The sequence below is a fragment of the Pristis pectinata genome, chromosome 13 (genome assembly GCF_009764475.1).
Source record: "Pristis pectinata isolate sPriPec2 chromosome 13, sPriPec2.1.pri, whole genome shotgun sequence".
In the NCBI taxonomy this organism is placed as follows: domain Eukaryota; kingdom Metazoa; phylum Chordata; class Chondrichthyes; order Rhinopristiformes; family Pristidae; genus Pristis; species Pristis pectinata.
The window spans coordinates 14,133,958-14,149,349 of record NC_067417.1 but is presented as its reverse complement, the minus strand read 5'-3'; the positions used below and the strand labels follow the sequence as shown (position 1 = coordinate 14,149,349).

Here is a 15,392-nt window from a genome sequence, read left to right as displayed (position 1 = left end):
AAGTTGAAATCAAATCAATATCTCCAGGGGAGATAATTGTGTGGTTTGGGCAGGTTGTGGTGATCGGATACAAACAATAATTCAAAGTCATTTTGCAAATTTCAGATATATCTTGAAAGAAACTATAAACTTTCCAAGTGTAATAATTTGGTTTTGCCTCAGTTGTTGGCATATTTGGCTGTAAAGATTGTAGCCTAGAAATTCAGTTGCACACACTGACTCCCCCCCCCCCCCCCCCCCCCCCCCGGTGTTTTGCAATTTTTCTCTCCAGAGTGTCATTTCACGCTACTCTAGATATTTGACCTGGTACTTATGGACATAAGTTAAACATCACCGGGACCTGATTTCCTTAAGAATCATGGATAGAATGGTATCATTCTTCAAGCCACACTTCTTTTGAACTTTACTAGGACAGCTATGTAGCCATGTTTTAGTAGCACAGCACCAGATTGGAATCCCTGCAGGTTAAGTCTCAGTTACATTTCATCCTTGCACTGAGCTCATTGCTTCCTCCCACCACCTCCCTGAACCTGACCTCTATCCTGTTTGGTAATTTTTCACCCATGGGCAGAACTGAAATTTGCAGTCAGAGGCTCACAACTAAAATGGTTGTTCGCACCCTAAAACAACACTGGTCAAACGCACCCCATTTGAACTAGAGTTTCTGGACATGTTGTTGGTTCAAGATTCGCACTTGGACTTCAGCACATAAACTTTGCTGATGCTCTAGTGCAGAATTGAGTTAGCGCTGTGTTGATCAAGGACCCGTCCATTGGTTAAGACATTGACCTAGCCTCCAGTCTGCCTGATGGACAATGGAAATGTGGCACTATTGGAACAAGAGCAAGAGTTCTAATAGGGAACAAATTTACTGGCTCCTGATTGCAATGCTGTTTCTGAGCAGTTCGGAATGACTACTTTGTTTCCTTGCATGATAATTGTCACCACATCTCTGAAGCTTGGTTATAAAGTGATGTACTTTAAAATATTTTATGAAATGCTATATCATCAAGTTTCATTTTCCTTTGGAATCCATTGTACTGTTACAGCAGGGAATGAAAAATGTTTGTGTTCATATTGCAGTCTGCTTTTTATACACTGGTAATATGTCAGGTGATACCTTTCTCCTGCAAGATATCTTGGAAGCATAATTGAGGATAAATGGTAACAACCAGTTAGTGTGCACTTCCACAAGTGAAAATAATCCATCAAAGCACACCAGTGTTACAACTTGGGTGGTTATATGCGGTGGTTTATTGCCATCAACAGTTTGACTACTGCAAGACTTGATACGTGATGATTTGACCTCGTAATAAAAATGGGCTCAGACAAGGGAAGTATTTCAGTATGAACTTACAGAGACCCCATACTAGTTGTTTACAGCCTGGACTCATTCTTCCAAATTGCTTGCAGAGAGTTTTTGCTTTGTCCTTGGGGTCCAGGCCATCCTAATGCCATGGTAATATATGTGTGCATGTATAGGTATTGTGCAGAGAATCACCTCACAGTTCACTAACATGATTATCATGGAAAATTTCAGTGCACGTTATCTGGGGACCAGTAACCTATAAAGTACATGCTATGAATTGGTCTTGGGGAATTGTTTAGAGGAAGGAGTACCATTGGTATTAAATTAGTTGGTTAGTCAGGATATAAGGAGTATTACAGTGTGCTTTTAACATGCCAAAAAATTTAAACCTAAGATGTTTATATAAATGGGATGTAGAATATGCTGAATTAAATCTGATGGGAGTAACTCACTCTGACTGATAAAGCAGTGCGAGCAGTTCACATTTGCAATTTATTATGCCCAAGTGTAACAGAGAGGCTGTTTGCTGGTAATGTGTAGTGTCTAGGTCAATTGCATAAAAAGCATGCTTCTGTGTGTATTAAGGTGAATGTAGTTATGGAGCATTGCAACATTTAAATAGCAAATAACATTCTTACATTATCCATATGATATTAAAAAAGGAACTCTCCAGAGTTCAATACGCTCTGAATGCACCCACATCATTATGGTTGTTGTTTTTGATAGGGTCTATGAAATGTTCATGATCCATAAAGTATAAAATATTTCTTAAAAACATTGTTATTTCTAGCAGTATTGAGATACCTTCATATTATATTCTATTGAATTTTATCATATAACAATACAACTCCTGTTGTTTGTTTGCTGTGAGTCATTTTGACCCTTCTAATACCTTGGTGTGTACTTTGAAAGGAAAGTAATATTCAGGTGAGCCAAAAATTCATCTCCTGATTTTTTTTGTTTTATTAATCATTATGTTATATTACATCATAAAGAATAGCAGACAAAAAGACAGCATGAATATTTTTCTCTGAAGCAGGAGGAAATGTTTGGACGTAAGCTGTGAGGCTTGTGATTAACTTGCGCCACGTTGTGTCATCATTCTATGTTTTCAGTCATCAATCTATGTTTTCAATCATCAAGTGCAGGCACTGGCTTTTCCTTGTAGCCAAACTACTGATCAGAGAGAGGTAGATAAATTTGTATTCTCAAAGCACTTCCACAATCTCAGGCCTATGCAAGTGCCAAAGCAGTGTGGCCACTGTTGTGATATAAGAAATGAAAAAACTTTTTTTTGCAGAAATAGTTTCTCTTCTTCACAATAGTCATTAAATCATTAATTTCTACATGGAAATGAATTAGGGGTTGATGGCTCATCTGAAGGACTGCCCTCCATTGGTCTTGCATTGGACTGTCAGCCTGCAGTAAATGCTTGTGCAAACATAAAAATGCTGGAAACGTTTAGCAGATCACGCCACATCTGTGGAAAGAGAAACAGTGTTAACGTTTCAGGTCTGCGATCCATTAATCAAAATTGGGAAAGAAAGTAAACAAGTTATTATCAAGCAGCAGGGGCGGTTGGGGCTGGGCTGGATTAGGCAGTGGCCAGGAATCCTCTGGGGGTGTGCTGTATGGGTCTTTTGGCCAAATCAATTAATGGGGCAGTTGGAGGATGAAAGTACAGGCAAAGAAGTATAATGTGTTTCAAATAGTGGGGCAGTGGGACATGGTCGGAAGGTCAGGTTGTGCTAATGGAGAGAGAAAAACTGGAGCAATTTCACGGATGGATGACCTACAGCAGCAAAGGCCTGTTCAGTGTTCACAATGTGGTCTCCTGAACATTGGAGAAACCAAACACAGATTGGTCGAATGCTGTGTGGAGTACCTACGTCAGTGCAAAGGGGGGATCCTGAACTCCATGTCACCTGCCAATTTAATTCTCCATCACACTGCCACTCGTTATCTGTCTGTGACATTCTGCACTATAATGTTGAGGCCCAACTCAAGCTTGAGGAACAGCACCTCGTGTTCCATCTGGGCATGTTGCAACCTCACAGACTCTATATCAAATTCTTCAACCTCAGGTAATTTGCTTTCATTGCCTGTACCAGAATTGGCCATTTCTGCTTTAACTCATCCATAATGCTATAGAAACAAAGGACTGCAGATGCTGGAACCTAGATGAAAAACACCGTGATGCTGGAGGAACTCAGCAGGCCAGGCAACGTCCGTGGAGAAAAGCAGGCGGTCAACATTTTGGGTCAAGTCCTGAAGAAGGGTCCTAACTCGAAATATTGACCACTTGCTTTTCTCCATGGATGCTGCCTGGCCTACTGAGTTCCTCCAGCATCATAGTGTTTTTCATCCATCTGTGATGTTGGGTCAGGTTTACTCTCTCCATTAGCATAGCCTGACCTGCTGGGCATGTCCCATAGCCCTGTAAGTTGCAACACAGTACACTTTGTCCACATGATTGCCCTCTAATTGCCCAGTTGACTGGAGATCTATACTAGGTATCTCCACAGCAACCATGATCTCATCCTATCACATCCTGTCCTATCCTATTTGTCCTTTCCATCCCTCCACTAACCTTCTCTGTAACTTAATACTAATTTGTATTCTGTTTTTTTTCCAGTTATGCTGAAAGGTCATCAACCTAAAACATTAACTCGCTTCTCTCTCCACAAATGCTGCTTGACCTGCTGACTGTCTCCAACATTTTCTGCTTTTATTTCAGATTTCCAGCGCCTGTAGTTTTTTTTTGATTTTCATGAAACGCTTATGCGAGATGGCCACAAACCCTGATCAACTACACCCCTTCTCCATTTTCCTTCTTAAGGGTACCCGAATTCCAAACAACATCCAGTTGTTTGATGGTTTTTAGTTACTCCTGCCACACCATCTCGGTTCTAATTTTCAGGCCTGTTTAAGGGAACCCTGAACATAGACTTGACTGTAGAATGAAGTAGTAATGATTACCACGTCATCTCTGTGATACCACAAGAAAATTCAGACAGCATAGAGCTGTTACACTAGCGAAGGAGAGGCTCTTTCATTCATTGAGTCCATGTCAGCTCTTTGTAGCGCAATGCACTTGTCTTATTCCTGTTTCTTTTCTGCCCATCCTTTTTTCCTTTTGGAAGGTCTGATTTACTCTGATATTAAACACAAGAATATGACACCATCAAATTCCAAGGGGAGTAAAGGGTCACAAATTTGCATATATCATTGTGGGAAGTGCTTCACCTCTACTTTGTTAAATGGTGACAAAAGAGGAGGTAAAGAACGTCAGAAGGAGAGCCTCAAGCCTCTGCACACTGGACATTTTTATGGACATCACTGAGGCATTAATGTTAATCAGCTGCAATATATGGTTACCCTTATCAAATGGAACAAGGACTTAAAAGAATAGAATATCGCTTCAATCTATCCCCACCTCACATCCTGAAGACATTTCCAGAAACACAGGTAGCATGTCAAGTTTATGTCAATCTTGCATTATGTAAAATAAGCTACTTGTGGATGGCATCATCTCTTGTTACCAATTACCAAGGCACTTAATTGCTTTGCCTATATGTCCTCAAAAATCTTACTATTCTTTTTGCAATTCTGCTTAAACAATTACATTCCACCATATTCCAAAGCCAGATTTTACTCCCCGTCACTTCTTGTAGATTTCCTGCATCACAGACCCAAGGTTAAAGTGAATTTAGCAGTCTTATCCTATAAGTCCCAAATTCCACAGAGCATTACAATGCATTGGTTGGACATGGTGAAATCAAAAATTCCTCTGGTAAAACAGAATATACAAAATCCATGTGTACGTATTTTAAAGTACGTGTAAGATACTATCAATATTTTAATAACCTTTCGCCTTGAGGTACAAATGCATTTGCAATGTTTATTTCAATGCAAAAGATTAACGTGTTAACACTGTCTCATGTTACTACAGCATTGCTGGTTTAAGTTACCTGCAGCTTTTGAGGGCATTAAAGGATTATTCTAAATAATCATGTTATGACGTCACCAATCATCACAAGATTTGAACTCGTCCTTTGGAACCTTCCTGAAGTTTCCTTGCTTCCAAAATAACTGCACGCATGGTTTGAGTTTAACGCTTGTTGACTTGTAAATTATTTTGTGTTAATTGTTTTCCAGTGAGCTTTCCCATTGCTTCTTAAGTGCAGTTAGTGAAACGAGTTATAATAACTTAAGCTAGCAGTCTATTTTGTTCCTGTTTTTAAAAATTGTTGTTCTTATTTAGATTTGTAACCACCATGGCCCTTCATGGTAAAACACCAATACATTCAACTGCACATAGCAATATCTTGGTCTGTGCAGGTGGCCATGTTAGTGAGTTCAAGACCCAGTACACATACCAACTATGTTGTTCACACTAGCATACATAATTGCACATAGCAACGTGTTCACACACACACACACACACACCCCCCCCCCCCCATTCTCCATATATGCTCATGCCCACACCATTACAATGGCAAATACCAGTATACCCACAAATATTCTTGCAAACCCAACCAGCAACACGCAAGCAAGACTCACACACCTGAAGTACACTTTTGATTGCTCATTTCCTTCAGGAGCAAATTTCCGTTGGGTAAAGAGATGGACTTGTCCTCATTTATGAATCTGATCAAGGGCCTTTCCTGAACAAGTACCCCAAGTTTCCTTGTTTTCTTTGGGGAACCACTTTTCCACTGAGGGCATGCTCAAGGTCAAAAGATCACTTAATGGAAGCTTTAAGCGCTCTGTTCTACTTCAATCTATTAGAACCATGATCCATTAGAATATCCAAATAATTAGCTAGTTTCAGCAATTTAAATACAATTAAGATATTAACATGGATTATAGATTATTAAACAGCATGGAAACAGGCCCTTCAGCCCAACTTGGCCATACTAACCATGATGCCTATCTATGCTAGTCCCATTTGTCTGCATTGGCCCTGTATCCCTCTAAACTTTTCCTATTCATGTACCTATCCAAATGTCTTTTAAACATAGTAATTGTACCCATCTCTCACTTTCTCTGGCAGCTTGTTTCATATACCCACCACCCACTGTGGAAAATGTTGCCCCTCAGTCCCCTTTAAATCTTTCTCCTCTTAAACTATGCTCTCTAGTTTTGAACTCCCCTACCCTGGGAAAAAGAATGACTATCTATGTCTCTCATAATTTTATAAATCTTTATAAGGTAATCCCTCAGCCTCCTTCACTCCAGGGAAAATAGTCCTAGCCTTTCCAGCTTCTCCTTATAACTCAAGCCCTCCTGTTCAAGCAACATTCCTGTGAATCTTTTCTGTGCCCTCTTCCTTTAGCGTGGTGACTAGAACTGCACATGATATTTCCAACTGTGGCCTAACCAATAATTTGCACAACTGAAACATGACGTCCTAACTCCTATACTCATTGCCTCGGCCAATGACGACCACCTTTATCGCTCTGTCTACCTGTGGCATCACTTTCAGGGAACTATGTAACTACATACCCCAAGATCTTGCTGTTCAATAACACTCTCCAGCGCTCTGTAATTCACTGTCCGGGCCTGGTTTAACTTCCCAAAATGCATTACTTTGCACTTGTCCTTTTATCTTAATCAACATTCATGACTGTGTTGTTTCTACAGTTTCCATTTGTCTGGCAGCTGCCTTCATTCCTTTAAACTAGTGTTACCATTTACCTTTTTAAATAAATGAGAATTAACTTTACCCAAAGTCAAATTAAAAGTGTTTGGCAGACAGCTGAAGTTATGTCCTCCCCCGCAGTTATGGCACTGTCCTTATAATCATTCAGTGGCCCTTGAGGACAAGGGCCAGTTGAGTAGTCCATTGATGCTTATAAAGTCCAAGCTTAAAGTGATTACCATTTGCTGAATTGACCAGGAGGATACTGGAGGTTTTGGAATTATAACTATGCACTTGCATGAGAATAGAAAATGTAATAAAAAGGTGAAATGCTCACAAACAAAGAAAAACGATTGTTATTGTCATGTGTGGAAATGTTTTATTGGCGGAGAGCTGCAAAGAGAGACTCTTTGGAAAAATTGGTAGAAATGTTGAAGATCCCACAGATTTTTAATGTTAACGTAAAACATGTGGTAATGTCATGTAATGCTTGTGGGCATCATGACAAGACATGGCATTCATCAAGGCACTTGTGTCAGGATGTAAATAGTGTCCTCTTTACTTCTCTAGGCAAGGAAAACATTGTTGGTCCCAACACCTCGGCTGAGAACAGGACTGTTCAACAAAATTGTTCCACCTCCTAGGGCCTCAAAGGAAATATTAAGAGTATGTTCTACTGCTCAGGTGCGTACACTGCTAATGAACAAATCCTTTTCTTGTTTTAAGCACACTGGTTTATAAGAAGATTAGAAATAGGAGCAAGAGTAGGATATTCAGCCCTTTGAGCTTGGTCCACTGTTATACAAGATCTTATACTTCAATGATTTTCTTGCCCTAACCCCAGAATCCATGATTCCTCAGTTACACAAAAATCAATCAATTGTAGTTCTGAATTCAGTCAATAATTGAGACTCCATAGCTCTCTGGAGTGGAGATTTCCAATCTTGAATCTTTGAGACTGCGACACATTATTCTGGACTCCTTGGCCAGAGGAAACATCCTTTCTGTATCTGCCCTGAGAAGCCATCTAAGAATTTTGTTTCAATGAGGGCAGCTCTCGTTCTTCTCATCTTGAGAGAGTAGAAGGCTGGCGTACTCAGTCTGTCCTCTGGTGAATCTTTGCTGCATTTCCTCTATAACAAGTATTTGCTTTCATAGGTACGGGAATGATATGTAATATTCCAAGTCTCACCATGACCATATATAATAAAACATCTTTTGTACTCAAATTCTCTACCAGTTATGAACAGGACAAGTGATTTGTTTGTCACAGTATTACACAACTGGGATCAATGGTTTTTTAAGACATTAAGTGAGAGGATGGAATCAGGAATCAAAATGAATTAGTTGCAATTTTAGTGAAGAGCTAGCAGGCTCAATTTATAGCATGACTTTCTCATTTTCCTATTTCTTATATTCCTGCAACAAATTCTACAAATTTCTCCATTTGCCACAAGTGCTCTTAAACACATCTGTGTTGGTGTGAGGATGTGTTAGTGGGTTGGCATGTCTTGAGTGTTGTAAGTTTTGGAAACCCGTTTTTTGATCAAAAATTTCCAAATGTTACGGCAGAAAATGGCCTATTAAGTTTTAAGATAAGGAGACCATTGATCAGGTTTGGACTTAAGTTGTTAAGTTGATGCTTGCACTAGTTCCTTGGTTTAGTCCATAGTTTAGCCATCATACAAATATACACATGGAAAAGTTTGAAAACTGACCTTTTTCCTTTGCCAAGAAAACACATCATACCTGGAGCTCTTTCACAGGATTCTAAATTGACTAAAGTAACAACCGTTCCCATTTTTCAATGTACCCAACTACGAAATCAAAGTTATGAACTTTGGGTAAACATGACCTGACTGTTCCAAAGAGGAGGCTGCGTGAAAACTCTAGGCGGTCCTTTCTGTCTTCTAATTTTTTATATTTTTCTGAGATATCTTCATTCGATAACCGTTGGCTATGTTATGATAACTGAACTCTAAAGACTTTTCATGGCCAGTAAACCATGCAATTGTTGCCTTTTGATTTGGTGGGATATTTCTGCTCATGGCTAACAGCAAAAGGCTCTACAGGTGCTGGAGCACCATCTAGTGTTTCTTTCCAGTGCATCGATTGCTACTGCTTGGAAGTGGGCAATCCATTCAAGCCTGCAAATATTAACAGCTAGTTAAAGATTGGCACCTTAAGTGATTTGGAACAGAGGAGAGGCTGAAATAGTAGTTGCATTGATTCAAGATCTGGTAGAGAATAAATGAGAGGACACAAACACAGTTGCCTTTAACGGAGGAAGAAGTTAAGGGGTAACGATAGGACTTCCATTAACAAGGTCACCAGCCATTTAAAATTGTCGCTGTGACAGGATATGAACTGTTAATGAATTAACTGAGAAGTGGACATGGAAAAAACGTGCAGAGAATCTACAGCAAACAATTAGCTTCAGTATTATGGTCACACATCTTGGTGGAACGATACTGGTGACTGTATCACAAGGGTTTCATTATAAAAGGTTAACTCCTTGGTCTAGCACCATGTGTAAAAGGAAACTGAACTTTTTGATCAAAACTGGATGTTGTGAAGTTAATATTTAAGTTTTTTTGTTTATCTGATGAATAGGACTGTTGAGAAACTGAAACGGGGTTGACTCTGGCTGTTTACAAGTTTACAAGGAGCATTTGCAATTATCAGAAGGGTTACTGAAATAGATTTCATTTGTTTTAAGGGTGAACAATCAATTTTCAGTGCATTTTAACATGGTTACACATTTACCTAACAGGTGCACCGAATATTTAGAATGGCTTTCAACTGGCTATTGTATCAGTGTTGTTCGTGGAATAATCTATGAATGCTATATTGCTGACATTTCTTTCAATTTCCACCCCATCCCTTCACATCAGCCAGAGGAAGATAATTAGTAATAGAAAGCTCAGTATAGATTGGAACTGTTGTTAGGCATTGAATTTTTCAGTTTGAAACAATTAAAAAAAACAAAATCACTTAAGAAGGGCTATTTGGAAAAAAAATGTTTATTTCACCTGTGAAACTCTATGCCAGTAATAAAGTCAGCCATGCAGAATTTACTCTTTCTTTCTTTCTGTTGCAAGAATACTGCATGTGGCTTTTAAATTACACATGTAGGCCACTGACCAATCCCTTTGTTTTTGGAAGTCTCTGATCATTGGCATGCAATGGTGTGCAAGTAGATGATGGTAAATTTTAATAACTGTATACTTTGAATATTTATATGTTGCTATTATTACCAATTTCAATTTACTTGCATTTTATAGACTGATAATTAATAGGTTTCTTGACGAAGATTTTTATAAACAAAAATACCTGTTTTTCTTAAGTACTAATTAAAACTGAATGAAAAACCCTGAACCAAATCAAAAATTCAAGCCCTAATGATGTACAAGGTCTCAACAGGAAAATGATTTTTTATATTTGTGTAAAGAAAGACCTGCATGTGTGTATTTGTGTGTGTGTGTGTGTGTGTGTATAAAAAATATTTTAAAAAATGATTAAACTTCATGATATCAGGACAACAGTATTATATACTCTATATCCATTTAAATATTTTTAGTAATGCTGAAAAATGGCAGCCACTCTGTGCATAGCAAGTCCCATTGACAGCAAAGTATCAATGAAGAGAGTTGTTTTGTAAAGTGTTCTTTGTGTTGTTAGTTTAGGGATAAATATTGACTTGGAGGCTACGGAACTGTCTTCAAAATAATGCTGTTAGAACTTTTAACATCTTACCCCAACATCTTTGACAGGCATGGGAAACATATTTCCCTGGATATGTGACATGTTCATCATCACTTGTATTCACTTTCTTGCCACCTCTTTTTTAATTTGCCATATTTTTCTGCATTTTTTCTGCCTGCAGGGTTCCAAACTGTTTTCATTCTTCTCCCCACTCAGCTACAATTTACAATTAACAGCAAACTTCATCAACTGTGGCAAGCCTGATCTGGCCCATGGGTTACATTTGTGTAGAAAACAGTGATGGTTAGATTACACCCAATATTATGCACAGTCCTGGTCTCCATCTTAAATAAAGAAGGTGCTCTCAGCTGCAATGCCCTCAGATAAGAGACTATCCCCTCCCCATGGTAACTAAACTGAATGATCTCACCCCGACTCCCTACTTGCATAGATTTTCCAAACTTCGCATCCCATCCTTATCCCACACACACAGAAGTTGTCCATGTCTACTCTGCTGTTCCCTCTGTTCAGAACCCCAACCACTGCCTCTGTCTTGTCCTGGACTTGGACACCATACTTTTCATGTTCCACAGCCCATGATAGAGAACGTGTAAAAAGTGGTCTGCCGTGACAGTCCTATGACCAAAACAGTCCTTTCAGGGTGCAGTTCAATTCGCTAGGCTATTATTTCCAAGCCAGGTAGGACCATAAGTTTGATATTAATTCCTGTTGAAAATTGAAGAGAAGCATCAAAAGATTAATTTGACATTGATATCGGTTCACAAAAGGATCAGAGATGAACAACATAAATCTAATTAAGGGGAAGCTCCACAAATATTGAAAGTAATAGGAGGATATGTTGATAGGATTAGTGGTAAGAGGGGGCTAGTATAGCATATAGACACCAGCAAAGGACAGTTTGTTGATCGATGTGCTTCTGTACTGTAAAGTTCTCTGTACATGCACACACTTTCCTGGGAGTAGAGTTGTAGAGACAGAGGTATACAGCACAGAAACAGGCCCCATGGCCCAATTCGTCCGTGCCAACCAAGGTGTCTTTGTGAGCTAGTCTCATTTGCCTGCATTTGGCCCACATCCCTCCATACCTTTCCTATTCATATACCTGTCTTTTTAACACTGTAATTGTACCTGCCTCTCCCACTTCCTCTGTCAGCTTGTTCCATATACTCAGCACCCTCTGTGCGATAAACTTGCCCCTCAGGTTCCCTTAAATATTTCCCCCCTCAAACCTATACCCTCTTAGTTTTAGACTCCCTCACCCTGGAATAAAGACTGTGACAATCCAACTTTTCTATGCCCCTCATGATATTATAAACTTCTATAAGGTCACCCCTCAGTCTCCTTCACTCCAGGGAAAACAGCCCCCGCCTGTCAGGTCTCTCCTTATAGCTCCAGTCCTGGCAACATCCTTTGTGAATCATTTCTGCACCCTCTCTAAATCACATCCTTCCTATAGTGTGGCAACCAGAACTGCACACAATATTTCAGGTGCAGTCTCACCATTGTACAGCTGTAATATGATGTCCCAACTCCTGTACACAGTACCCCATCTGATGAAGGCAAGCATGCCATGTGCCTTCTTCGCCACTTTCTTTCGTATGTTGCTGGCTTTCAGGGATCTATTTATCCTTAGGTCTCCCTGTCTTGCAATACTCTCCAGTGCCCTATTATTTACTGTGTATGTCCTGTCCTGCTTTTACTTTCCAAAATGTATCACTTCACACTTGTCCAAGTTCCATCTGCCATTCCTTGGCCCATTTTCCCAGTTAACCTAGATCCTGTTGTAGCCTTAGACAACCTTCTTCACTGTCCACCACCACCAATTTTGGTGTCATCCACAAACTTATTAACCATTACCACTTACATTTCCATCCAAATTGTTAATATATTATGACAAACCACAAGTGACCCAACATACATCTCTCGGTACACCACTGGCCACAGGCCTACAATCTGAAAAACAACCCTTCACTATCACCCTCTTAATCTTCCACAAAGCCAATTTTGTATCCATTTGGCTAGCTCATCCTGGATCCCATGTGATCTAACCTTTTGGAGCAACCTATCACGTGGGACCTTGTTATAAGCCTTGCGAAAGTCCATGTAGACAATGTCTACTACCCTGGCCTTGTCAATCCTCTTGGTCTCCTCTTCAAAAAAAAAACTCAGTCAAATTCGTGAAACATGATTTCCCACACACAAAGCCATGCTGACTATCATTAATCAGTCATTGTATTTCCAAATGCAGAATGATCCTGTCTCTCAGAATCTCCTTCAGTAACTTTCCCACCACTGATATTAGGCTCGCCGGCCTATAGTTTCCTGGTTTGTCTTTGCAGCCCTCCTTAAATAAAGGCATGACATTAGCCACCCTCCAGTCTTTCCAGTACTTCACTTGTGGCTAAGGAAGATACAAAATTCTCTGCCAGGGCCCCTACGGTTTCTTCCCTTGCTTCCCACAATGTCCTGGGACACACTTGGTCAAGCTCTGGGAATTTATTCACCATTATGCACCTTAACACCACCAGCAGCTTCTCTTGTGTGATATTGATATGTTTCAGGACATCACCATTCTCTTTCCTGAATTCCTTAGCTGCCACAGTAAATATAGATGAGAAGTATTCATTTAAGACTTCTGTGTAAAGATGAACTCTTTCTCAATCTCCTCGTCATGGCCATAGCACCTTATTTGTCTACCTACATTGCACTTTCTCTGTAACACTATATTCTGCATTCTGTTTTCCTTTTTACTACCTCATTGTACTTATGTATGGAATGATTTGTCTGAATGGTATGCAAACAATAGCTTTTTGCTGCATTTCGGTACCTGTGACAATGATAAGCCAATTACCGCACCAATCCTAAAGTGAACCTGTTCTCTCCCTAGTTACCCCTTTGCTCTTGACATACTTATAGGATCTGAGGATTCTCCCTTACCTTTTTGCCCTCCTAATTTCTTCCTCAAGTGTACTCCTACATCCCTATCCACCTCAAGGCATACCCTTGATCACAGCTGCCTATACCTGATATATGCCTCCTTTTTCCTGAACAGAGCTGCATTATCCCTCATCAGCCAGGGGTCCCTAATCCTGCCAGCCTTGCCCTTCCCTCAATACTGACCCTGAACTCTCCCTCTCTTTAAAAGCCACTTGCCAGACATCCCTTTACCTGCCAACAGCCTCTTCCAATCAACCTTTGCAACTTTCAGTCTAAAGCCATGAAAATTAGCTTTGTCCCCATTTATGACTTTAACGTGTGGACCTATCCTATCTGTTTCCATAGCTATTTTAAGACTAATAGAATTATGGTCACAGGTCCCAAAGTACTGTCCCACTGACATTTCAGCTACTTGCCCAGCCTCATTTCTCAGCAGGAGGTCGAGTGTTGCCCCCTCTCTAGTAGGACTATCTACATATTGCTTGAGCAAACTTTCCTGGACACACTTATAAAATTTTGACCCCTATCCAAACTATTAGCACTACAGCAGTTCCAGTCAACATCAGGGAAGTTAAAATCACCTACAATTACAACCCTGTTATTCCTTCAGCTATCTGCAATCTCCCTGCTTATTTGTTCTTCTAACTCCTGCAGTCTCATTTGCGGCCATGGAATCTCCTGTCTATCCCGCTAACTATCAAGTCTTCTCTCACTCCAGCTCTCCTTGTCTGCACCCTCCCCTTCTGTCCATCATTGTACCACAGACCTGGCTGCTGCTGCTCTCCTCTGAAAGGCCATCCCTCCGAGAAAATCCAAAGGGCCTCAACCCAAAACGTCGACTATCCATTTCCCTCCATAGATGCTGCCTGACCCTCTGAGTTCCTCCAGTGCTTTGTGTGAAAGCAATATACTTGTTACTCAGGGGAATGGCCACAGGGGAATCCTGCACTCCCTGCCTATCCTGAGAAACAAAGGACAACAGATGCTGGAATCTAGATGAAAAATCAAGATGCTGCTGGAGGAACTCAGTAGGTCAGGCAGCATCTGTGGAGAAAAGCCATTTTCATGGTTTTGTTTTTGAAGTGTAGTCACTGTGGATAACTTTTTCAATATAACCAGGGACATGATGTAAAATTTTCTATTCATATTTGGCAAGTTGGTGAGCAATCTAATCTGTATGATATTATATTTCCTGTTAATCACTTCAGGGTGTGAAGGATTTCAGTGTACCTGTGGGACTTGATGCGAAAGTTCACATAGACCTGGTTGTGGTGGGCTCCGTGGCTGTATCTAAGAAAGGTAACATTTAGAATGTAAGTTTAAAATATACACCTGTAATTTTAAGTGTTAAGTTGTACGGTACCACTGAAAGATTTTTTAGTATCAATAAATTGCAGTTATTTAGCATAATTCACAAAACAAAATACCTTGAGGAGCTTCACTGGGAAATTACCAGACAATATTTAACAGTGAACCACGAAGTATTAAGATAGATGATCAAAAGCTTGGTGAAAGAAGTTGGTTTTGTGAAGCACCTTGAAGGAGAAGAGAAAAGTAGAGATGTGCAGAGATCTGGGGAGCAAGTTCTACTGCTTGCTCTCCTTGGCAGCTGAGAGTGTGGTCACCTGTGGTGGAGCATTGGAGGTGCACAGAGAACTTGCTGATTTGTACAGCTGGAGGAAGTTAGGAAGATGAGTTCAAGAACTTAATACATTGTAAAGGAGCAGGTTATCTAGCCACTTAAGCATGGTCTGCCATTCAGTAAGATTGTGGCCT

General features: G+C 40.1%; 1 protein-coding gene across 1 annotated transcript in view; it reads left to right on the top strand.

The window, feature by feature from the left end:
* mthfsd (methenyltetrahydrofolate synthetase domain containing) overlaps positions 1 to 15,392 on the top strand; it is a 39,977-nt gene that overhangs the window by 12,511 nt on the left and 12,074 nt on the right. The window contains exons 5-6 of the mRNA XM_052028682.1: positions 7,524 to 7,637; positions 14,825 to 14,915. Of these exons, the coding sequence (XP_051884642.1) occupies positions 7,524 to 7,637; positions 14,825 to 14,915 (205 nt within the window). The remainder of the gene's footprint in view (positions 1 to 7,523; positions 7,638 to 14,824; positions 14,916 to 15,392) is intronic.